Genomic DNA, 25,582 nt, shown 5'->3' with positions numbered 1-25,582 from the left:
GGAACAATGGAACCTGACCAATCCTTGACTGACAGTTGAACATCTAAAGTTAAACGTGGCTATTGATATTTTGCAGTCACTGTTTTCCGTGAGTTCAGATTTCAGACAAAATAGTTTTTTAAAACTACACATTACAGCAAAATGCAGGGTGAACATTGTGTACATAATAAGATGAGGTGAATATACATTTTTAAGGTTTGCATAACGGTGCACCAAAGAAAAGGATACATAACTACAAAGTCGTTAGCGATGGAAAATTTATTTTAGTTTTAAGGATTAACTCCGCAATTACAGATTGATGTTTAACTTGTTTCACACTTGTATGAAAGTCAATTCAAACCTACATTTTGTAGCTAATAAAGTTTTTATGGCAGCAACAGTTCAAGCCTGGAATAAATGAATTCACATAATTTCTTGTATTTATATTTTTTTAAAACTGAAACAACTTTGTTATGGAACAGGTACTTTTGTCCACATGGTATGTAACGTGTACTAAGACTGTACAAGTGACATGCAAGTCGAGCTGTACATCGTCTTGGTGCTATTGAGTACAAGAGAGACAGATCAATACTTCTTAGTCAGCGAGGAGCGTCTCATCATTGAACAATCGTCTAAAATTACAACCTTCTTTGTCCTACTGAATGGAATATACTAGTATTCCTTTTATCGATCCGATCGCAAAGGGCTTTAATGCCTTCATGTAATAGCATATTATTTATATGTATGGATATTAAGAAAGTAATGAAAAAAAAAAGTAATTCTCTTCAGTGAAATATCAGTTGTCGATATTATCCAAAGACCAAAGGGTGTGCATTTTGTAATATATTTGAGAGTTTGAATGCATTAAAAGGCAAATATTATTGATGAACAAGAAAAAGCAAAAATACATTTCCAAATTGAAAAAGAAAACAACAAAATGGCTTACTTGGAAGCGGAAAGTAACACAATTTGGAAGAACACGTTTGCACAGGACAGCAATCATATATTCATTTTGTATATCCAAAAGATGATACAACCATCGAAAATGTTTACAAATATGGATCTCCTCACATATATCACATGATATGATTCTACTACTATCCTCTTAGCTCTGTGCGCAAGGCTACAAATACTGTATGATCTCAATTACTAAGGAATGTACTTTTTCAAACTACACACACATTATATCAGAATTGTCACAGACGCCACCAAAGAGATTTGAGATTATTTTGGGATACTGAAAGATATTTGAGTGTACAGAATATCTGCACCTCTCTCTTGATTGCTCCCCCTCTTTCTTTATCCCTCAACAAACAACACACATTGTCTTTTAAACCCGAGGTGTCACGTGGGAACATAGGAGCGTGAAATATGTGAAGCCTACCAAGTCTGGATACCTATTGATTGTGCAAATGAGTGTGCGCATGTGTGTTCAGCTGATCCCATCTTGTGCATTATCTCTCGTAGATGTGTTCATTAGCAAGCAGCGCGAGAAGCTGTACAGCCACAGATAAACATATTCCAAAAGTCGTCATCACATCCCCTCTGTCCCCTAACGTAATGCACCCAAGTTTCTAACTATTAACTATTGGGCCTGATGCACATGGGGTGCAGAGACATGACACTATTCGCTTTCGATATCATACCAGGAAATTCAGATGTGACGTACACTATGTTATAGCGCTCGTGCACGTGATGTCACCATTTTCATGGCGCCATATTGCCGGTCAAAAACAGCTGCTCGACAGTGTGGGGGACATTGAACCGGAGCAGAATATTGACAATGCCTGAGTCTTGTTGTGTTGTTGGTTGTTACAACAGACGAGACAAATATTCAAAGAGATAATTCTATGGAGTACCAGCTAAAAAGACCAGAAAAGATCGATGGATTTCGGCAATTAAACATGATGAATGGTTCCCAACCAAATACTGTGTAGAGATCGCTTCACTTCAGGTAGGAATTATTCTTCTCAATCTCAAATTACCAAGTGTTGATAATGCTAAATTGGCTCATTTGAGAGCAATGCGTTTAAAAAAAAAATGACAGGGACTCGTCTCCAATGTACACAAAGAGTGTTGCGGCCACACGTTAATCATCGGTAAACCTTTCCCCGACAGACTTTTTTTTCTCCTAATATGCTTTTTTCTCAAATGAGTCCAATGCGTTTTTAAAAAAAAGAAAATAAACCATCGGTCACACAGAGGTTTACCGAAGTTCCACGTGTGGCAACAACGTGCTCCCGTGTACAGGGGCTGAAGCCTATGCCAATGGTTTATTTTCTTTTTTTAAATACGCATTGGACTCATTTGAGAACAATGCACATTATAAAAAAAAAAAAAAAAAACGTGTCACGGAGAAGTTTACGCAAGAGCTGACTTGCTGTCTTTTTTTTTTCAATCATAGTTAATGAATGCGAGTTTGTGTAAAACCAGGGGTCATTTATTTAAATATTGGTATTTATATTGAAAAAAATCTGAGTAGGTTCATCACTATGTCGGATTTATTCCTGATTGAGAAAAGATTCAGCAAGAAGTATTTTTATGCGTCCAGACTGTTCTACGCTTTCAAACTCTTCTGTGTAAATCTCGACGACTTACTCACCAGATACATGTGTAGATCCAGTTGTCCAGGACAAGCGGAAGCGGGTTAATAGTCCAATTTCTTATCGACTTATTGACTTCAGCATTAAATATGGGTCCTCTATGCCAAGTGTCTCTCATTTTCCCACGTACCCTTGTTTATCACCACTTTCTAAATGTTTATCAGTACCAAACAAAACTCTGGGTGCCGTGCTTATAAGACGTATTTTTGCGTCGTCTCCAACCGATTTAGCATTGAAGAATGCTTTGTTTGACCGGCACTTCCGGCGAGTGACTTGATTTGATAACGTAAGTGCACGAGCTCTATAGCTGCACATACTGTACATTCATGGTCACACCATTAAGTACACCTGCACAGTTCAATACAAGACCAAGTTTGCCTTTACAAAAAATAAAAACAATAATGATTACTTTTGGTTCTTGATGCGAGGATACACTCCAGCTCACTTCAGTCAGGAAAAAAAACTATTTAAATATAAGACAATTAGTTAAAAGCATGTGTTTACAAAGTCCTTTACACGAAATAGAATGGCACATGAACACCGGCATAAAAACACAAACAAACAAAAATACCAACTCTCATTGGCTCTATTATATAAAACTGACTGAGCAATCCAAGAATCCAACAATGTGGACTGAAGCCAGGAGGCCTGATGTCAGGTAGTAAAGATAAAAGAGGGGGTGAGGGACGACGACATCACATAAAAGCCAGTCTATAAAAGTGATTTTTAAAAAGTTATCCATGAAAAAACTGCTGCACTGTAGGCACATTTTTATATTGCTCTTATATCACACCTCTTTACATTGTGTTTTAGCCAGTTAAGATTTCAACCCTACGCAGATTTGATGTAGTTGAAACCAGAAAATAGAAGTAATTACACCAGAAGCCACTCGTCAATCCGTAGGAATCGGCCCTTAGGGCGTAAAGGAAACCCAAATTATCGCCTTGAGAAGACCAAAGCAGGAGTCAAAGGGTGGAAGCACCTTCCATTAGGAGTAAATGCTTGAGGCTCGATGCTGTAACCCAGCTGTATTTGAGTAAACACCCCTCAATCTCGCCCCCCCCCCCACCCCATCTCCCGCAGACGCCTCACGACTGGGGATTCTTCAGTACCGCCGTAGATTGTAGGGGGTGGAGTGAAGGCGTGTCCATTCCCCTCGCGCCCCCACCCCACCCCCTCCGACCCAGACCGTACGCCATCTGTGGCCCACAGTGGGCCTCCTAGTCCACCTGCTGGCTGCCAGGCGCTCCCAGCAAGACCCCACTCGGCTGCACCTCCGTGCCAAATTCTCAATCCATTCATTTGTGCTGGAGGTGCAGATGATGTCTGGCTACTCCTGCCAATGACACAGCGAATGCTGCTTCTCTCGCTGCTGTCACTCTAAAAGGATTTAACACAGGAAATAACCTTTTAAAGATGGCACCATTATAAAGGGGGCTTATTATACTTACTTTTGCTTTTTATTTCTAAGTCCACAGTTGTGTAAATTATGCAAATCCTGTTTTTTTTTTTCTGTATTTGGTACTCACTGTTGAGGAGTAAATATTAGAAACAGCTCAAAGTAGTTCTACATCACGACAGTCTACAACTGTATTTGTGTCGATAACATCACAAGACGTCTTTGCAAGTTCCCCATTTGACTTGAAAAGATGACATTTTCCGTTGACCTTCACATTTATGATTATGTAGATGGTGCAGCTGTTAGAAGTGCAATTGGTCAACTGTTTTTAGTGGACAATGACAGGGTGGACATTTTTGGGTAATGTTAGCATTTAATAGCCTTCACGTACTGGTATATGTGCAATTGTTGGCTGCTTATTAAAAGACCTCATAGTTTAATTTTTCTGCTCCATTTTCAAGATGACTGCAATTCTGCTGAGGACAAAATATAAATACATTTTGATTGAATTTCGTTACATTTTTCCAGTGTACTTAATGAAGTGTGGATTTACAACCTTGAAGGAGTGGAATGAAAAGGGAGTGCTAAAAGCTTGAGTGAATAGTTTTGCCCATGTTGACCTTATTGTGTGAAATGTTGGTCATATTAATATTAAATGCCCCGAGAGAGACAAAAATAAGGAAGAGACAGTTATGTTGCCTTTAGGCCAGTAATCAGTGTCAAATAAGTGAAGCAAATGTAACTGTTCAATACACTGTAAATACAACGCTTTAATGCCAGATTAAGTGCAACATGTGAATACTGTAGCGGAGTAGCTAGTCAGATATCTAAGCATGACCTCATTAATGTGATATGGCCTTGTTTGTATGCCGACAACTAAGTCATGTCTCAACACGCGCAGGCACAACACGAGAGAGCCCGAGGGCGGAAAATCACTGCCCAGGAATCAAGACTGTCAAGCTACATTCACATGGCTGTGACCATGACAAATAGAGGCAGAATTCAAAGCAACTGGTAGTTTTCATGGAGTCGATATAATTTCTTTTTTTTCCCTTTAGAATGCCCTGCCTGACTATTATGGACTACTATGATGCTCACAGTATATTTACACATGGTTGATGATTAAATATAAGAATGCTGAGATGTGTGTCTGTGGCAGATAGTCCTTCGTGAGGCGTCCCAGAAAAGAAAGGCCGGGAATGTGATAACACATGACTTAGAAGGGCTCCGCAGGTCACACACAAGCCATGGAAGTGTTTTTATTCATTGTGCTGATGCACGGAAAGTCACCTGGAGAAACACGTTTTGGAGGTCGAAGAACCGTTTTAGTACGTGAGTGTTGAGGGAGAAAATAACATGATGATAAATGAAAATATCAATAATCATATTTACAGGGCATATTTCCAGATATTTTGATGGTTAAAACTTCTTTTTTTCTTCCTGCCCGAGTCACCCACAAACAACCATTACGCTTCTTCCTCATTTCTGTGACCTTGTGGACTTTGAAGAGGTTGGTTTAGTTGTTCAATACAAGCACAACCCCTTCTTTAAAATGCCATAACAGATTTTTCAAGACTCTTACACAAGAAGAAAACTACAAATGCCCAAATCTCCTCTGGCCTATCCTCACCTACATTTTAACTCTTGTCAGCCACATTTTTATACTGTCGTTAATACACCAGCCACTTAAAGAAGCAAAGAATGGTAAAGAATGGTAAAAAAAAAAAAAATTTCTGTGATGGGCCAGTCATAATAAAACACAAGTTTTACCTGGGATGTAAATTAAATATTTGACTGCTAAAATGCGTATGAACAACATTTCTGCGCCATATATAAAAAACAATCTAATGAAAAACAGTGCAGAATAAAGGACACTTGAGTGTGAATTTGTGAACCATTTATGACATATTCTTAGTGTCTCTAACCTCTAACCTCGATGGTACCGTTAGAAACCAAGGACCTCCAGTAATTTCTGGACCCCTTCAAAATGGCTTCTCAGCTCACTTTTGAGAACCAACCCATTCATTGAGAATCACTGGATCGATTCAGTTCAAATTCAAATACACATTTGGAGCGTATTCCAAGACCCTTGAGCCACTATGCACGTGATGTTACTTGAAAACTTTGTGGGTCCTCTCCAGACACAGCTAATGGTGACGTATGAACCTGAACATCTGCCCAGGTTGCGAACCGGGCCCTCAATGAGCTCTTTCCCATGAGAAAACAAAACAAAGTAGAGACAAAGTGTCAGTGGTACACTGCAAACAGGCACACTTGTGTGAGTGGACTTTTTGCTTTCTTGGCATAACATTGCTCATTAGTTAGATGGCAAGCAGTCAAGCGGACCATAAGGACAAACAGCAAGAACACAAAACTGAGATTTTTTTTTTTTTTTTAGCTTGTGACCCATCCTCGGAGCACTGAGAAGCCGTTTGTTTTCACAACACGGCGCAAATGGAGAGATTGGCCGTATAAAGTGTTGATCACTCTTTGCACATTTGAAAATCTGATTTTTGTTTTTTGTGTACTGAAAGAATAACAATACTGAGACATGTCAACATGTGTGTCTTGTTAAATATATAATACTGAGCATCTTGTGCCACCATTGGATTGATTATTCCTCTAAAACGATAATGTCCATACATATGGGCAGACCTTCCTCAGGGCCAAACTCGCAGCAAAAGCAAACAATGTCACAAAGCATTGTTTTGCATTCACATTTCCATTTATTAGTTAGCAGGGGACTTCCTAGGAGGCAGAAGAACAGACGGGTGTTAGCATTTCAAAGGTTGAAAGGAAATAATTGCATGTTATCCTAATTCTCAGCTAAATGTAATTGATTCTTCCATGATCTATGCACCACTTCTACACAAAGCTTTGTGGTTTTCACATTTTTTATGTCCCGCTACTCCAACTATCTTTCTTCCACTGCACAGCATAATGATTATCACAAACCGTTGTAGAACACTGGTGTATGGGCTAAGGAAATACATGCGACATTTTGAAAAGGGGAATTTATGGAAGATACCACCCCCAAGAATCTAAATGACATGCCATATCTGCTCCATGAACTAAGAGATGTTCAGCAAAATCACAAACACGTGAACAAATATGTTTTTACCTTTTGATGATCCACTCCGCACTCTACTACGCGTGTGTGTGTGTGCATTGTACAATTGGCATGCACACGTATACACCAACAGTTACCTTGGATGAAATAATATACTGTAGTAGTTTGAGATTTACCTATTTATATTTTATTTTTATAGTACAACAAATACTCCATTTGAGACATTTCATTCATAAGGACAATGTTATGTCTGCAAACCTGGTTGGATTTTGATGTTCACTATATAAGGTAAACTGCTGTGGATATAATGATAGCATATCATATTTATTCCCTGGGGTGTGCAACCCCAATTCATCACTTTGAGATATACAATACAGCGTGAAAAAGGGCTGTTGTATCTGGAGATATCAGAGAACACAACGATCATTAGGAGACGTAAACCCGGCAAATACAATGACTTAAGAAGCTGACATAATGAACAATAACTGACTGATCAGGCTGCCTAGGAGATAACACTCCTTGGAATATAATCGAATCGTTGCAGATTTTTGTGTCCTTCATGTGCATCGTTTAATAGCCCAGTAGTATTAGTATGTACGAGTTGAACCTCGTGGGAGAAAAACTCAATATTAACAGAACAAACGGCTACATAAAAAATGGGAATCAGAGGTAGGAAACGAGACTTGAGTGTCTTCCTCCTTTCTGCATGTTCTTTTAAGCATAATGCACGCGCGCCTGTATGCATACATGCAGGGGGGTGAGGCTTCAAGTACCACCTTTTGTCGCCATGCGACCGAACGGTATGTAGTACACACAACAACAAAAAAGACATTTATGGAATTATGAGAAAATGTTCATTCATGTTCACTTCCGACAGCCTACGCTGCACAGTGGCTGGTTTGGGTGCGCCTGCCGCTGTCTCATTCATGTATACGGTCTCTCAAGGGGGCGGGGGGCGCTCAGAAAGGAGGGCAAAAAAAATAATAATCCTAATCATTCCATAAGTGGGTTTGTGTAAGCGTATGGGCATTGGGACAAACCATGTGCATTCGTCCTGACAATGCAACATCCGGTTAGACATGCGAACACCCAGAACACGTTTATTTTATTTTATTTTTTTTTTTTTTACACCCAATAGTACGGTGGCACCCACCTGCTTGTGTTGTATCGGTGAGGTCGTAGCTCACCCCCGGGTACTCCCTCAGCTTCCGGCCGCTTAGGTTGAGGATCCCGGAGCACACGGCATCCTCCAGAGCTCGCTCCAGGCTCCGGGCCGTGTGGTGCTGCTGCTGCTGCTGCTGCTGCTGCTGCTGCTGGTGGTGGTGGTACTGCTGCTGCTGGTACTGGCTATTCCCCGGGCTCCATTGAGGTCCGCTAGGTAAGTGGTGATGGTCCTGGAGAGCCGTGACAGTTCCTACACCTCCTTGACTGGAAGCCATTTTCGTTTAAAAAAAAAAAAAAGAAAAAAGAAAGGAAGAAAAAGAAAGCGGAATTGATTCCAGACCGGTAACAGCGGCAGCAGCGCACAGCGGCAGATTCTACGCCCATGCGCGAACATAGGCGTGCATGACGAAGGGGGAGGCGCAGGAGGGTGGGCCGCCGAGGTGGAGGTGCTGGTGGCGGATGGGATGGGGTGGGGTGGCCATTTTAGGAATTGACCCCCCATCTCAAATTAGTAATAAGAGGCAGGGGCCCTATTTTTGGAGGTGGTAAAATTACACATACTAGATAGATAGATAGATAGATAGATAGATAGATAGATAGATAGATAGATAGAGATAGATAGATAGATAGATAGATAGATAGATAGATAGATAGATAGATAGATAGATAGATAGATAGATAGATAGATAGATAGATAGATAGATAGATAGATAGATAGATAGATAGATAGATAGATAGATAGAAGTCCAAAAATCTGAAATTGCAATGCAAGCACAAGATAAACAAAAACCTTCGGTATAATTTATATTGTCTTCAGACAAAATGGAATAGTGCAATTTCTAATTATTATTAGAAATACCAAAGTGTCATTTTTTTAAACTCGTGTCCCATACACTTGATAACCAACTGATATTGATACATGTCAAATATTCATCCATTTTCCCCAAACTAGGGTAAAAATCCACACAAGCACAGGGAAAAGATGCAAACTCCACACAGGAAAGTCGAAGTCTGAATTTAAACCGTCAACCTCAGAACTGTGAAATGGATTGGCTAACCACAGAGCCACCACGCTACCATAACAAAAATGAGTGGTAAAACAGGTTTTGAAGCATTTTCTGTATGATTTTGTGGTATTTGTGATTGCTAAAACATTTTTGTTGTATTGCAGACACAAATGCGAAATGTAAATGGTAGTAATTTAAAATACACACAATCATGTTAAAAAAATCATCTGGAGAAAGAGGAAAAAATGTGAGCTACATGAATCATCAGAAACTAATTTGATTTAATTTGTCTGGTTCCTGGTAATTCATAGTAGGACCAATCAATTTTTACAAATATGTACACCAGAGTACTATATTATCAAACAATCCACCCAAGAAAATATGAATTCCCTGTACGCAGTGTCCATGCCGCGACTTGCCCTCTATGGGTTGCCAAATACAGCGTTTATCCGCCGATATATGAATGATTATACATCGTTGTGTTCAGGCGAGGTTTTCCTGCAAGTCTCCAAAAAAACTTGGCACCGTTGAATGAAACTGAACTTTCTCACTTTCTTTCGAAAACCGTTCTTTGACGACAGAATGGGCGCGTTCTAAATTACGTTCATCAGTCAGAATAACCAAAGATGAGTATGACATGAGTGTAACGCACGATATTATCCAATTCCATTTAATTTATCTGGAAATTATCATGCATTTGCTAAAAAAAAAAAAAATAGTTTCGTTGTTCGATCTTTGCCAGCGATGTAGTGACAGGCAGAACAATGAAATGCTCTTCCACTAGATGCCGAAAGGTATAATTTAATCTGTGTCGGATTGACCATTATAGTACTTCCTGTACTGTCTACTTTTTGTGACAAATTGGTTGGGCGGATGCAGTAAGATTTTTGTGCCTTGACGTAATAAAGGTTCTAAAACAGCAGTGGACGACTATATTGAAAGTGATAAATGGGCCCAAGTGAGCAAAACAAAGCGTAAAATACTCCCCCACCCCCACCGAATATGGATGAGCCCTCGATGGTTACTCATTAAACTCCAGTCGTCGGTGTATTCCGCCATGTGGTAGCTTGTTGTTATTATTCACCATCGTCGCAGCCAGAATGGTGGAGCAGTAACAATAAACACACTGTAAGTTGCAGTTTTAAGGTCAAGCTATATAGCGTCTGGGTGCATGCTGTGTGTTCTCTCCCACCCCCACCACCACCACCAATAACGTGTGTTGATGCCTGCTCGGCGTTGCTAACGACTAGCAGTCTGATATGCGTGTGAGGCGGTGCTGTCTTGGTTAATTTAAACTGCTTTTTGTTTTGTATGTTAAGGATTACATGGGGAATAACGTGGTAAAAACGTCTATTTCTTAGTCGAGTTCGGAGTTAGCTTGCATCTCCGCGGACGACAGTCGGCGAAGCTAAATGTTGATGTTAGCATGGCGATGCTAGCAAGTGAAGCGTAGGTAGGAGGTTCGGAGACTCGGGCCTTTTAAATCATCGTGTTAGTTCTAAAAGTAGACTATATTTGATACCCGATTACCCGGAGTATCATTATTTTGCGTTTAAAACCAGCAACGACGTGTATTGCTAGCTCTGTCTTTACAATAATAATTTAGCTCTGTTGGAACTACAACAGCCGTAATGTTTTGTTTCTCCTCACACGTTTGTAATTTACTTCACGTCTGTCTTACATTCAAATAACCGCATTGTGTAGTGAATTATTTAGTGGCATTCCCATGAAAACGGTTCAAAATGAAAAGACTGATTACAGGCGACGTTGCATGAAACTGCAAAGGCGTGGGTATCGGTAAAGGTGCATGGAAGGATACAGGGGATGTTTAAAGATAGGATACATGGAAAGTTACTGTACATGCAGCGGTGCATGGGAGGGCAGATGCATTGACTTATGAAAGGATAGAGGAAAGTATGCATGATAGGGTACTGGCAATGGTGCAAGGAAGGATAACAGCTAGGATGCCTAAAAAGATAGTCTAGTGAGGTGACTTCCCCTCCCCCCTATTCTCATATTACTCTTTTGACTTTTATATAATTTAACTTAAATGTGTATCTGTCTTTATGAAGGGTTACAATTACTTTTCTATGCCTGCTTTTAAAAAATGCTCTAGCCCAAGGAGCTGGGATTTAGTATTTTCAGACTTCGTAGCCTCAAGGTTGACGTCATCCAAAGGAGTGTGGGACTACTTCGGATAAGCTCGAACAGTAGAAAGAGTCAAGGACCAGGTTCACGGGGAGCTGCCGCACCTAATTAAAACCTTAGGAGGGCGAGTTAGATTACAAAAAAAAAGGAAATGCAGAAACCCCTACACATAGCCAAATGCAGGCACAGGATGAGTCACGGGACAGTTAAAATCTTACCAGCACACGTTGATACCATATCATACCATTAACCCTTTCTGGGCAGGGGTTGCAAATTTGCAACAGGTTTAATATAATTCAAAAGTTTAAGTCCAGAGTATCATTTTCTGAAAGTATCAGATTTTTCTCTGCAAAATTTTATTTGGTCCAGAGAGGGTTTTAAACAAGTCCAGACATGGACTTGGATTATTATGACATCAGTCCTTCTAGGATTGACCAATCTAGAAAAGGGTGCTATCCAAAGTGATGATCTCTGACCTTTATATTGGGAGGGGATCCTGATTTTCATTTTTTTTTTACTCGCCCTACCTTAGGTTCCCTCCATCCTGATCTTAGCAAAAGGATGCAAACAATGATAAAAGATGGGCTAAATGGAACGATGCTTGACAGTTTATTCAAGGTTTCATGAAAGGATGCAGATGAGGATGCATGATTGTGCTCAATCCATGGTACATGGAAGGATAAAGGCCAGATATAATTATGGCTATACTGAAGGATACAGGCATGACTTCATGGAAGGATATGAGTAGTTTTGAAAAAAAAAACAAAAAACAAATTGCACGATGTGATTCAAACTGATGGATGGCAGGACACAGGCAAAAAGGGGAACAATAACACGATTTCAAGTACTGCTAATTGGTGCAGCAGTTCATTTTACAGGATTGAGGCTGTGTGATTACATAATATTATTTTAATTACCTTTAACATTTTTGTTCGCTTTGGATTATGTTGATCTGTGATAAAATAGATGATTGGTTACGTTACTCTGGGTGTGATTGCCATACATTTTTCAAGACTGTAAAAACAAAATCTTATTTGCAGTTCAAGAATGGCTGACAAAAAAGGAAACACTGTCAATCCAATTAAAACACTAACAAGGAAGGCAAAAGAAGTGCGAAAGAAGGAGGTAAGGGTCATTGTCCAAAATGACTTCCAACTGAAAAGATACTCTTTCAAAATGTTGTTACAAATTATATTGCATTGATATTTTAGGAGCAAGAAAAGGCAGCTGTTGTTTTTGAAGAATTTTTAGCATCATTTGAGCCCAACCAGAAAAGTGAAGTAAAAACATTTGTCCGCGGAGGCATCGTGAATGCAACAAAAGGTCAGGACTTGCTACACTACCCCTTGGATGTAATTTTATTAGAACATGAAAATGCTAAATACTGCAGAATTCTTGACATTTAACCAAAAAAATAAGACCACTTGGACGCATTATAGAACAGATCGTAAAGACAAATAACTTCAGTACAATTTAAACAATTGTTTTACATTTAAATGTCATCTGTAAATTTAACAGAAAACCTAAAGTTCAACTGCCATGATTGTTAGTGCCTTAGGACTACTTTTCTTCTTGCAGATGAGGAAGCAGCAGAGGTCACCAAAAGTAGGCTTTATCGACCTCCCTCAAAGTTTGCTCCTGTATCTGAAGATGTCCCACAAGCATCATCTACAGAGAGTAAAAAGTCTGTAAGTCTGGAACCATGTGCATATCCAAATTTACCTGTTGCCTTTATTTAAAAAAAAAATGTGTGGGATTTACAATGGGTCCTCTGAATCATAGGCTTTTAAAAAAAGGTCAGAAGGAAAGAAGAAGAGCAACCTAGAGCTCTTCAAAGAGGAACTAAAGCTGTGAGTCTACGCACAAATTCCTCTTGGTGTTTTGTTTAAACTCTGGACAGTCTTTTAAATGACATCATTATATGTCTGTTTTGTTCGGAAAAATATATAGAATTCAAGAGGAGCGCGAGGAAAGACACAAAAGAAAGCAACATGAACCAACTGGTGGAGGAGGATATGGAGTTCTGGATTCACCATTGCTAGGACGACCAAGTAAGAAACCTACCATACACAATATTGACAAACCCATTGGAACATTGGAAATTACACCTACAAGAAGTCAAATGATTAGTGATGTAGTAGTTGCTCAGTCATGTTTCATAACTTTCCTCGCATTTGACTCTCTTGATGTTCATGATGGATCAGTAGTTTTGAACCAAAGTCAACGAGGTGGTGACTTATGTAATGTAGTGCAGCCCCTTATTTTTCTAGTTGAAATGAGCACTGCCTCACTCAACCTCATTGTGTTCCACAGCATTTTATGATGACCCAACAGTGCCAACCACCACTAACCTATACATCAGTTGCATAAGTCCAAAGGTAGGCCTCACAGTCGAACACGACGTGAGTTCATCATAACATTAGGGCCCGCACAAAGCACTCTGTTCTTTCTTAGATGAATGAGGAGATACTTTGCAAAGAGTTCGGTAAGTATGGTCCTCTGGCCAGCGTGAAGATCATGTGGCCCCGCACAGGCGAGGAACGCTGCAGGACTTCCAACAGAGCCTTTGTGGCTTTCATGACGCGTAAAGACGCTGAACGAGCCTTGGCAGCCCTTGATGGTACTCGTAAAAACATGCACCTATCCTCTCATCTTCTCATGACAATGCCTGATACCGTGGTTCTTTTGGGGGTTCTAGGTAAAGTGATTATGGGGTTTGAAATGAAGCTGGGATGGGGCAAACCGGCTCGAATTCCACCTCAGCCGCTGTACACTCCAGCAGGGGTGAGGGGTGCACCGCCCCCCCAGTCTGGTCTTCCTTTCAATGCTCAGCCAAGGGGTTGCTTTCGAAATGACTTTACCAAACCCCTGGCATTGTCCCAAGTAGATCTCCACAAGGTAACCTCTTGCTTTATTGGCTTTATGCATGCACATGATATCAGAGCAGTGTGCCAACTGGCCACTTCATTGGGTACACCTGCACATTTCACGAGCAGTTAACCAAAAAAAATCTCTACAAAGCACTTGGTGTCGGAAACTTTCAGGGTGTTATCAATTTAGCAATGTTTATACACAGTATCTGACAAGTGTGAGTCAAATCTTTGCATCATTATATTTGTAAAGGGAAAGAAACCTTGTTATACATTACACTGTCAAGAGATTCCCAACCATTGTCAAGAGATTCCCAACCATTAAAGTCCTGTTAATTGGATAAATATCCAAATTCACTTTCTGTAATTTCTCGTGTACAGTGCACACCCATGTATAGTACGCACCCTCCACAGTTGACCTAAAAATTCGGGAAAGACCTTCTTCCTATGTATAATTTATTTTTTATAATGCATGATTTTGCTTTGACCCTTATGATCAAAAAATGATTATCTGTATTTTGTTAGTTTAAAAATGTTCATGAAGTTAAGCACTTTATTTGAACATGTAATGCTTTTTATTTACTTTATCTTTTTGGGAAATTCAGAACCCTACTCTTATTTAATAAATGAGAAAACACACAGTTTTGCTCATATGTTTGATCAACTAGGAATAATTTGTAAGATTCTTTAAAGGAAACATGAAGCACTAGGGGAAACACGTTTAGTTTTGTTCTAATAGTATACAAGTTAAACTTTCAAGGACTTCAGAAATGCATTATCATTAAATAAAAGATAAAGGCGGCACGGTGGCTCAGCTGGACAGCGTTGCCCTCACAGTTCTGAGGTCCCTGGACCCTCCTGTGTAGAGTTTGCATGTTCTCCCGGTGCCTGCGTGTGTTTTCTCCAGGCACTCCGTTGTATTGGTCTGGATGTGTAGGCTACACCATTGTTACAACATCTAGGCGGCGTGGCATATTTGAATGAATGTGCTCACCTTTTTCATAACCTCTAGATGGCGGCATACATTAATGTAACGTGAAAGTTTTTAACGTTTTTCCCCTATACTTATGTATTTTGCAGACTGTGTTTTGGCAATATTGGGGGGGGGATGCACATTACACACAAATTATGATAATTGATCCCAAATAATTTATTTATTCATAAAACAGGCAGAATGATATGAAATTCTGTTCCATAGGATGGCAGAAGGAACATTATTAACCCGTGTATCTGCTTTTTGCTTTTCATATGCCACAACATAGAGTATGTTGTGGCACAGTATAAACATTTTATGACATTTTAGTTGGGTGGTGTTCCATCACCGGTGGCACGATTCGTTAGTGCGTTAGCCTCACAGTTCTGAGGACTGGGGTTCAAATCCTGACCCCACCTGTGTGGAGTTTGCTTGTTCTTGAGGGTGTACCCCGCTTCTTGCCTGATGACATCTGGGATTGGCTCCAGCGCTCCCCCAACACACGTGAGGATAAGCGGCTCAGAAACTGGATGAATGGATGGGTGTGCCATAACATTTTACATTTTAGCGTAAATTATCTGCTTGTAGAGTTTGCAGGTGTACCTAATGTGATGGCCATTCAAATCAGTGTTAGTTTGTAAAGGAACAAAACAGGCGAAGGTTACTTTTCTTGAAAGATAAACCCTGCCTTTTAGATGGGAACAGTCATCATGTAGTTTTGACATTTAACAAGTTGTAGTTAAGTAGCAGAATTTCTGACCTCTTTTACAATAGATGAATGCTCTAGAGGCCAAACTGTATATTTGTCAGCTCAGTGTATCATAGTTTTTTGCTATATTATATAACCAACGGCCAAGATGAAGCATACATCATTTAATAGGATTATCATTCATTGTAAGGTAGCACAGTAGTTAATCTGTGCTGCACTGACCCCCCCCCCCCAACCCTTGCTACAGTGTAAATGCCATCGTTTCATTGCTGTGTGTATCCTGCAGTGTTTAATCTGTGCAAATACTCATATTTGTCATATTTTCACTATTTGGTTTGACTTCACAAACAGACTCTGTCCGAAGCCGTAGTCAAAGTGGTTATCCCGACCGAAAGGTACACACACTCTTCCTCCTACGACTGACCAGCTGTTAGAACACAAGTGATAGGACAGAGGCAGGTGCTCTAACATTTTCATTAAGATCAAACTTTGACCCCCCAAAAAAATAAGTTAATTATAACGTAATTACATCACAAGGCCTCTAATCTAAGAACTTGATGATTACTCAACTATTGGTCTTCACTCTTAAAAATCCACTCTCTGACTTGAACAAATATAGGACTCCTTATTCACATCAAGGGGAAAAAACAGGTGGTCATTGAATATGGTTGATTTAAAAAAAAAAAAAAAAAAAAAAAAAAGCAAACACCTGTAAGTGGGTAGACATGTCGTACAGTACTGTCTGGTGATTTGAAGAAAGCATGCATTTGTGCAACTAACGGCTTTCCTCATATAAAAAAAGCCATACCCGTAATAGACAGTAGGTAAATAAACATCCTTGGTGACTGTATGATGAAATAAAGTGCTTGTATTTTCTCGCTTTTTAAGTTTGTAAAGTCGTGAGAAAGGATTGTCACTCAAGTAATAATATATGAAGACATTATCAATGCATTACCACTGCAGCAAGAAGGCAGTCACACATAGCAAACCTAATTCCGTGTCATTTATACACCACTTGAACTACAAATCAGTGCCTTGAAAAATGTCAAAAATATCTTTGTAAGAAAGAATTATGGAATCTAGTGCAAGCCATGACATATGAGGTGCACCTCAATATTTCTGTCCAAATTACTGTAGCATGAATGTGCTTTGAAAAGAATGACTGACTGAAATATATTTCACTGCAAGAAATTAATGTGATGCCCTGTAAATAAAGTCAACTGTGATGAGGTTTGGCCAAGATTGTAGTGAAGTTTTTTTGTGATAACATCATGACTACTTAGGTTCTACACTCCTCAGAGAGATAATCTCGTATACACTCATAAATATCCTTATGTCACCTCCAAAGGTGCTTTTTCTGAGCCCTTATGGACTTTGTAACAAAGCATCATATGGGAAATGAATTGTTCTTTATATTCACTAGAGACGAGATAAAGAGCTTTAGTACGAGTTGAAACTAGTCATTGAAGGTCGAATAGGCAAATCCGAATGAATGTCTAATGCTGTATGTTGTGTTGTTGGGGAATTATTTTTACCTCTTTAACTGAGCCAGAAATAATTGATCCTGGTTTGCTGTGTGTGTTGGAGAGACCAGGGACCGTGCACTTTAGCGAAACGGGGTACCCTTTTTTTAGACTGGCAAATATTTACGCTCCACATTTTCAAACAGTAAATGCTTGGATAAGGACCGATGCCATTAGAGTAGAGCAGAGAGCCAGCGTGCAGTTTGCACGGGTCACTGGCTCAGTGTAAAGACGTATTAAAGATCTTCTCTCCCTGGAACTGAGAGAGGACATTGAAGGTTTGACGTAAATAAATCACTTTGTTTCTCCACCCCACAGAAATTTATTATTCCTCATCCATCGAATGATAGAGTTTGTGGTGCGTGAAGGTCCAATGTTTGAAGCCATGATAATGAACAAAGAAAAAAACAACCCAGAGTACAGGTACAAATACTGATGTATGTTTGTCTAAACAGTAAAGCCTGCGAGGTGCCTATCATTTTTTTTTTTTTTTCCCTTTTTGGCTCAGCTTCCTTTTTGACAACAAGGGTCAAAACCACGTTTACTACCGCTGGAAACTATTCTCCATCCTCCAGGTATTTAGATAAATCTGACATCACTCAATCATATTCATATTCAATATTCAACTCAATCATCACTGACAACATATTCCTACAAATATGTTCAGGTATTGTGGATGCAATTTGCTATAGAACTGTCCTGAATCATAGAATTGATTGTAATTACGCATACCTGCAGCCAAATTTCAAGATTTATGCATGTAAGGGCCATTGAAGGCTATAAATCATCAGTAGATTTGAATGTCACGGCTTGTTTATGTGTATATGTTAAATGATGTGGTTTATTTTGAGCTGGGATAGGATCAAGCCCACCTACAACGCAAATGAGTTTAAAGGGGAAATCCACTGGTTTGCATTAACAATGTATCCAATAGGTCACGTAACATGTACTCTATTTTGACAATGAGATGTTAAATCCCCTCATTATTAGTGTTTTAAGAAGATTTCTATTGACAATTACAAATTTTCAGGGACGTTGCCATTTTCGCGAGTCACATGACCTACGTGCGCGGATGTGATGTGTTCCGTGGGGTTCCAAACGCTCGATTACATGGGACACCATGATGGTTAGCGGCTCAGCCCCTCTTTTGATCGGGAAGACCGAGGAACACTTCCATATCACTCACGGCTGTGTATGGAAGAAATCTTCCGTCTTCCCGATCAACCGATACTGCTGTTTCTTCATCAGATGAGGATAAAGGCGAGAAATGGGCACTGGGCATAAGTGGTGTCCCGTGTTATCGAGCCTTTGTTGCAGCACGTAACGCGTCACATCCGCGCACGTAGGTCATGTGACTCGCGAAAATGGCAGTGCCCCTGAAAATTCGTAATTGTCGATAAAAATCTTCTCAAAACACTATTAAATGGGAGAGGATTTAACATCAGATTGTCAAAATAGAGTAAATATTACATGACCTATTGGATAAATTATTAATGCAACCCAGTGGAATTCCCCTTTAAGCATGATAGAAAATGCATGGATAGAATGTGCATCATGTTTACAGTTATAATGTTGATAGAAAATAAACACTTTCTCCATTAACAGGAATTCCTAAATGTGTGAGTGTATTTCCCCTTCACTTCCTCAGGGTGAGTCCCTGACCAAATGGAGGACCACAGATTTCCGTATGTTCCGCGGAGGCTCTCTTTGGAGGCCACCCGTACTCAACAGCTACATAGACAGGGATGAGGAAGAGGAGGTAGGGGAGGAGGCCGCTGCAACTGAGGAGGAGGTGAAGAAGGGACAGCTCCGAGCCGAGTGAGTATGCCAAGCAGGCGTAGTGGAGTTTAGCCCTGCAGAGGGATGTCCGGACGAGCCAAATAAAGTCTCAATTTTTTCCCCTCACAAAAATCACATTTGTTTTTAAAAACTTTTTTTTTTTTTTTGTATGGGAGGGAGACTTTGAACTATGAAAGCTGATTGGGGAAAAAAAATCTATTAAAAGGAAATCTTCCAGACAAATATGTTTCCATTGATATGTATAAAATGGATTACCCATCCAGGCTTAAGTGACATTTTCTTTCCTGTTAAACACCAAACCACGCGCTCAGGCACAAGCAGAGGCTGGAGGAGCTGCTTCAGGGGCTCACACCCACCAGAAGAGACATCGCCGACGCCATGCTCTTCTGCCTTGAACGGGCAGACGCGGCGGAGGAAGTCGTGGGACACGTCACTCAGTTGTTCTCCTCGCCTCTGACCTCCCTTCAGAAGAAGGCAAGTATTTCTTGTTTTTTTAATTTAAAGGCTTACATGATAGTGAACACCAGTTTAAAGAGAATATTAAAAGAGCTTTTCTTTTTTTTTTTCTTTTTTTAAACGGTTCGACCCCCGCTACACATTTTGAACAAACTTGAATGGCCTCAGTCAAAAGTCCTGTATTCGGTACTGTTCTGACACTCATGCTCGCACGCACCCTTCTCCAAACTTCAGGCAAGACACGTTTGCTTCAAGCTGCTTTGTCAGTCCCAGTTTACTGTAAAGCCAAGACATAAGACAACAGATAATTAAACATGGTATATTTAAACAAATATGTTGAAGAAAAACAGAATTTCATCAAATCAATGGTTGCCTACTGGTAACATATAACGTGGAACACTATAGATCAGCCAAATGAAATTAGCATTCTGATAAATATAAACCTTCAAACAGTTGCTATATTAACAGACTCGGAGGAACAACATATCGACACTCAAAGGGATGTACAGTATGGTCTCTGCTCTTTGGAAAACAAGGATAATTATTGGCATTTACTCGAGGACCTTCTCTGCATCTTCTTGCTTTTTAATTACGCTGCATCGCTTGGAAATTTTTGTATCAGCACAATGTGGTACTACATTGATGGCGCACAACTCTATATTCAGTCTTGCCCGTCAAAGCCATAATAACTACTTCTTATTTTCCTTTCGGCTTGTCCCGTTACAGCGAGGATACAAATGATTATCTGTCATATAGCGGGGGGCACTATACATGGTATATTTAGCATGATTTTCCTTCAACAGCTGTTAACCTCTCTACTTTTGCTTCAGTAGATTGCCAGCTTGTATCTCGTATCAGACATTTTATACAACTCCAGTGCCAAGGTAGCCGGGGCCTCATATTATCGGAAACAGTAAGAGATGTGGCTTTCATTCATTCATTTCTGGTCTACTTCGTTTTAAAAAAAAAAAATATTATTTATCTTTATAATTATGATTTTTTTTTTTCTTTTTTAAATTTATTTTTAGTTTTGAACCGAAGCTATCACAGATATTTGGAGATCTTCATGAAGCGTACAAAAACATACAAGCGAGACTGCAAGCTGAACAGTTTAAGGTAACAATGTGTTTGACAGATGAGTGTTTAAGAAATTGAGAAAAATAAAAACATGATTACTTTGCCTCCTACAGCAAAAGGTCACAAGTTGCTTTCGTGCTTGGGAGGACTGGGCCATATACCCTCAGCCTTTTCTTATCCACCTTCAAAACATCTTCCTGGGCTTTGCCAAAGCCGGAGAGGAGTTGGCGGAAATGGTAGAAGTGAGTGGAAAGGGTCCTCTTCCTTTCATCAGACATGTGTGCAGTATCCAAATGACTTCATGCTCTTCTTTTAGGAACCTTCCTTTAAACTTGATGGCGCACCATTGGCCAGCGCTCTGATAGACGGGCTACCTTTGTGCAAAGAGCCAGCGGATGACCTTGATGGCTGCCCCATGGGCTGGGACCCTCTTGACGGTATCCCCGTCGACGATATAGATGGCATTCCCTTGGGCAGTGCCCTCGATGACATTGACGGAATGCCACGTGAGTAGAAAACTGGGCTGTTAACGTATGCGTGACTCTGTGCGTGTCAGTGTCCTGACCAAGCGCCTCTTTGTCTTCAGTGGATGACAGCAAGGTGTCTGTCTCCAGAGGACTTTTGTCAAAGTGGGAGAAGACAGCTGATGAGGGGACTTTCTCGCAAGGTAACACAGCTCACAATTGTCCTCTGCAGAGCAAGCACTGTAACATTTCTCCTCTCTTTAGCCTTGCCCGAGTCCAAGTGGAGCACTGCGTCAAGCAGGGACGATGACAATAAAGTGAATGTACGGTAAGGTCCTCCTCCGTCATCGTTGAGCTTTATCTTCAGCCTATCGACACATTTCAAAAGCGGTCAACATCAACATGGTGCTTTCTTCTGTAACGAACAGTGTCAACTCACTGGATAGTGGCAACACAGAGAATAACAGCAGTGATGACTCGAGCAGTTCGCCCAAACATGACAACGCACATTTCCAGAGCTCGCTCAGAAGTTTTCAAATGTCTGAAACCCAAAGAAAAAAGCTGAGGGAGCTGGAAGTAAGTGAATCTTGCTTAAATTGTCATTAGACAATCAATCTTTGTATCATTTCTATTTTCAGTTGACAATCAAAAATGTAACAAAAAATGCTTTTCATTGCTTTTCTGACTCCAATTTTTCGTCATCCAATTTTAGCCTTGGATGAAAAATTGTTGCAAAATGGGCTACTTGGTTGGTTGCAGTTGCATACAGATGCCACAAGATGGTGCCATTTAAAATAGAAACTTAAATCTCGTATATACACACTCATGAACCTTGGTTACATAAAATATGTTCAGTAATTAAAATATTCAAAACACATGAACCACCTTCCCTTGCGGCGCGTCATTATTATTACCCAGCGTACTAGGCCAAACAACAGGCCAGCATTAACCAACTTGACATCACACACAGGTATACAAATATGCACACTAGGACTTTGCACAAATGGTATTAAGTTATAAACACACTTTTTGACTTTCCAAGAAATAATGGGCAATGCAGGTGAATTGTAATGGCAACAAGACTACACCGTCAATCAATATCGGGAGTGAAACCTAAACGTACTTTCAGTTACTCTTGTAGTGAGTACCTTATCAACATTTTCAAATGGCACTGATGCTTTCGTTATCCCGAAGGAGGTCAAAATAAGCTTTCCAATGACACCAAGATCAATGTGATAGGTTCAGAGCAAAGTTATTAAACGTTGAAGTTCGGAAATTAGAGGTCAATAACATCTTTTATTTTCATTCGAAACAATCTGTGACTGAAATGTCTTGTACTGGAAAAGATGCCCATAACGTTCTTCATTCTATACCTATGCAACTTTCTGATTGATCATTGGTCTTATTTCAATGTTATTTACCATAACGTGCCAGTAAATAGCACTACTTAACCCTCAATTAGCAAAAGGACAATTTATTTGCTGACTGTAGAAAACCAACTGCTGACTCACCAAATCATATGAAATTTCGTATGAAGAATCTAAAACACCAAATCAAATAGTTGATGCAGTTTTTTTTTTTTTTAATTCCTCCTTACCGTATATGAGATGGGTGTTTTTATGACAAAGTTTTGCAAAGCTGTAGCAGCCATCTTGGAAATCAGAAATTGAAAAAAAGGAAACGAGGGCCCTTCTGGGTAATTTTATTTGTCATCCATGGGATTCCCAGAAATTCTTGTCCATCTGCCTAAAAGTAACAAGTTTGATGGGTGTACCGCCACCATGTCAGAAAATTCAGAAATGAGTCATCAGAACCAATACGGCGGCAACTGATTCACTGATGCAATCGTACTTATTTCCACTAGGTTAATTACATTCGAGGACCATTAGGACAAAAAAAGACCTCTTTGAAACAAAACTGACTGAATTTAACATTAACACAAACATTCCACCAGGTGGCGCCTTCCACATCTGGATTCATGTGGTCTTCCATGTGGACATGAGTGGAGACCACAATGTTTAAAGTATTACCCCTGTCAGATGTCAAGTGTGAAGCTGATAACAGTAATTCTTTAAACAGATTTGCTCTTGGTATAATAAGGCTGGGGCGGCATGGTGACTCAGCGGGTAAAGCTTTGGCCTCACAGTTCTGAGGACTTGGGTTCGATCCAGGCCCCACCTGTGTGGATTTTGCACGTTCTCTCCGTGCCTGCGTGGGTTTCCTCCGGTTTCCTCCCACATCCCAAAAACATGCAACATCAATTGGACACTCTAAATTGCCACTAGGTGGGATTGTGAGCGTGACTGTCTCTATGTGCCCTGTGATTGGCTGGTCACCAGTTCAGGGTGTACCCCGCCTCCTCCCCGTTGACAGCTAGGATAGGCTCCAGCACTCCCTGCAACCCTCGTGAGGATAAGCGGTGAAGAAAATGGATGGATGGATAGATAATAAGGCTGATGGTTGCAATCTGGGGTGATTATGGCGGCTACTGGGCTAGTTGCAGGGGTTTGCAACCCATGGCTCCAAATCCATATGTAGTTTTCAAAGCTTTTGTTATAGGTCTCTGATTTCTAGAAAATAAACTATTGAATTTTTTTTTTTCTTTCTAGTGTTCAGGGTTTTTTTCCAAATGCAATTGTTCTCCTCAATCTTGATGTCAAAAGGGTTATGTAGATACTAGTTTGTCCCCCCCACCCATCTATGGGAAATGGCTCATTTGAGTACAGTAGAACCTCGGACTTCAAACACAAATCGTTCTTGTGAAGTGTTCAAAGTCTAATTTGTTCAACCTCCGGAACGTTTTTGTGCCTGTCGGAAGTAGTGTAAATAAGTCTAATCCGTTTCCAACCTCTAAATAGTAAATTCCCATTTATGTAAAAACATGTAGACCCCCCTGTATTTAAACAAAAAAAAAAAAAAAATTAGAGCCACAATTGTAAATTTTAAATCAACCTAAATCTGTATAATTTACCTTTTTGGTCATGGTATGATGGCCTCAGTGTAGGGTGGGAAGGAGGAAGGGTTACGCCGTAGAAGTGAAGACACCCTCTGTGATTTGACTGCGTAGTTCCCCTGTGGCTGCATTTTTTTTTTTTTTTTTTTTTTAGCAAGACCCGTAACACGCACGCCATTTTCATAGTTAGCGATTCTCTTTCCTTAAATCCACTGTGGTTCATACCACTTTCCTTTGCTGCTGGTAGCGCTGCTGTCTTTCTTTGGGCCCATGGTTAAGAAATACTGGGGTGGGGGGTGTTATAATTTCTCAAGTCACAGAACTCAAATATGAAGTGGTCACGCTATGACTGCCTAACTCAAAATTGGGAGTTGCTCATCTCTGCTACCGCCCCGTTTTAACATAACCTCTGTAATCCAGGTGAAGGTTATGAAGTTCCAAGATGAGCTGGAAAGTGGCAAGAAGCAGAGAAAGACTGGCATTAGCATCCAAGAGCATGTGGAGCATTACAGGAACAAACTCCTCCAGAAGGTATTTGGGACACAAGAGCACTCTTGAGGGGGGGAAAAAAAAGGCAACTACACAATAAGATAAATATTTCTTTAATGACAAATTTTTTATTAGCAACACTAAAGTACAGAGGAGCACAAAAACAGTGTTGCTCAGTGTGTGTGTGTGTGGACATTTTGATAATGAACTCACTGGTCACAAAGCACCTGCCTGCTAACAAAAGTGTGTTTTAATATTGAAATGTTACCATGTACTTTAGGAATTTGAAAAAGATGATCAGCCTGAGCAATCGACATCCAAATCAAAAGAGAGGCCAACAGAGGACAAAAAAGACAAAAAGAAGAGCAAGAAAAGCGAAGACGGAGATAGACAACGGAGTCGTGATTACGACAAGCGCAACCGAAAATCAAATAGCATCTCTCCTATAAAGCAAGTGCCGTGTGACTTTTGTATTGTGCAAAGAATATACCCATCATGAGTGATATTCTCAAAGTGATCCTGCCTCTCTTCTCTCTCTCTCTCTCTCTCTCTCCTACTCCCACAAGGTGTCCCAGACAGTCCAAACGATCCCGATCTCGTTCTCCAGAGTGGAGAGAGCGGAGGTCCCGGTCACAGTCCCCACATCGCTCCCACAAGAAGACAAAGAAGAGTAAACATTGACTCTTGCCGCCAGGCCTGCATTGGCCAGCTGGGGTCCACTACTCGAGGCGCTCCATTGTCTTGGTCCCAAACCAATACACCCCCAAGATTCTGGTCTCTTTTGTAACATATTTGGACAGTAATTATATTTTTGTTTCATGTTTGTTTACAAAATAGTTTGAAATGTGCAAACATTAAATCACTCTTAGTGATGATAAGGGTTTTTGTGTGTGTGAGA

At 40.2% G+C, this 25,582-nt stretch overlaps 2 protein-coding genes across 8 annotated transcripts in view; one reads left to right on the top strand and one right to left on the bottom strand.

The window, feature by feature from the left end:
* The window catches only part of lrch2 (leucine-rich repeats and calponin homology (CH) domain containing 2), a 28,313-nt gene extending 17,977 nt beyond the window's left edge, over positions 1-10,336 (bottom strand). The window contains exons 1-2 of the mRNA XM_061802309.1: positions 10,214-10,336; positions 8,205-8,479 (exon numbers count right to left, since the gene is read on the bottom strand). Coding sequence (XP_061658293.1) covers positions 8,205-8,479; positions 10,214-10,281 — 343 coding nt within the window. The 5' untranslated portion in view covers positions 10,282-10,336. The remainder of the gene's footprint in view (positions 1-8,204; positions 8,480-10,213) is intronic.
* Positions 9,998-25,564, top strand: zgc:163098 (uncharacterized protein LOC100037380 homolog). Of its 7 annotated transcripts, none has more exons than XM_061802308.1 (24): positions 9,998-10,016; positions 12,411-12,495; positions 12,582-12,693; positions 12,949-13,058; positions 13,153-13,220; positions 13,321-13,421; positions 13,684-13,748; positions 13,825-13,990; positions 14,069-14,268; positions 16,274-16,317; positions 17,764-17,868; positions 17,954-18,020; positions 19,094-19,263; positions 19,557-19,719; positions 20,535-20,614; positions 20,730-20,817; positions 20,892-21,020; positions 21,095-21,284; positions 21,365-21,445; positions 21,507-21,570; positions 21,671-21,818; positions 24,616-24,726; positions 24,965-25,134; positions 25,251-25,564. In XM_061802308.1, the coding sequence occupies exons 2-24, from the start codon at positions 12,418-12,420 to the stop codon at positions 25,363-25,365; spliced, it is 2,625 nt and encodes an 874-aa protein (XP_061658292.1). In that variant the 5' UTR covers positions 9,998-10,016; positions 12,411-12,417; the 3' UTR covers positions 25,366-25,564. The 7 variants fall into 7 exon arrangements, with proteins under 7 accessions (XP_061658292.1, XP_061658288.1, XP_061658290.1 ...); XM_061802304.1 differs by lacking the exon at positions 9,998-10,016 and adding an exon at positions 10,070-10,350; XM_061802306.1 differs by lacking the exon at positions 9,998-10,016 and adding an exon at positions 10,446-10,485.
* Positions 25,565-25,582: the final 18 nt, after the last annotated feature.

Source organism: Syngnathoides biaculeatus, chromosome 18, assembly GCF_019802595.1.
Source record: "Syngnathoides biaculeatus isolate LvHL_M chromosome 18, ASM1980259v1, whole genome shotgun sequence".
NCBI lineage: Eukaryota > Metazoa > Chordata > Actinopteri > Syngnathiformes > Syngnathidae > Syngnathoides > Syngnathoides biaculeatus.
The sequence above is the reverse complement of the archived record's forward strand: the minus strand, read 5'-3'. Positions and strand labels throughout refer to the sequence as shown.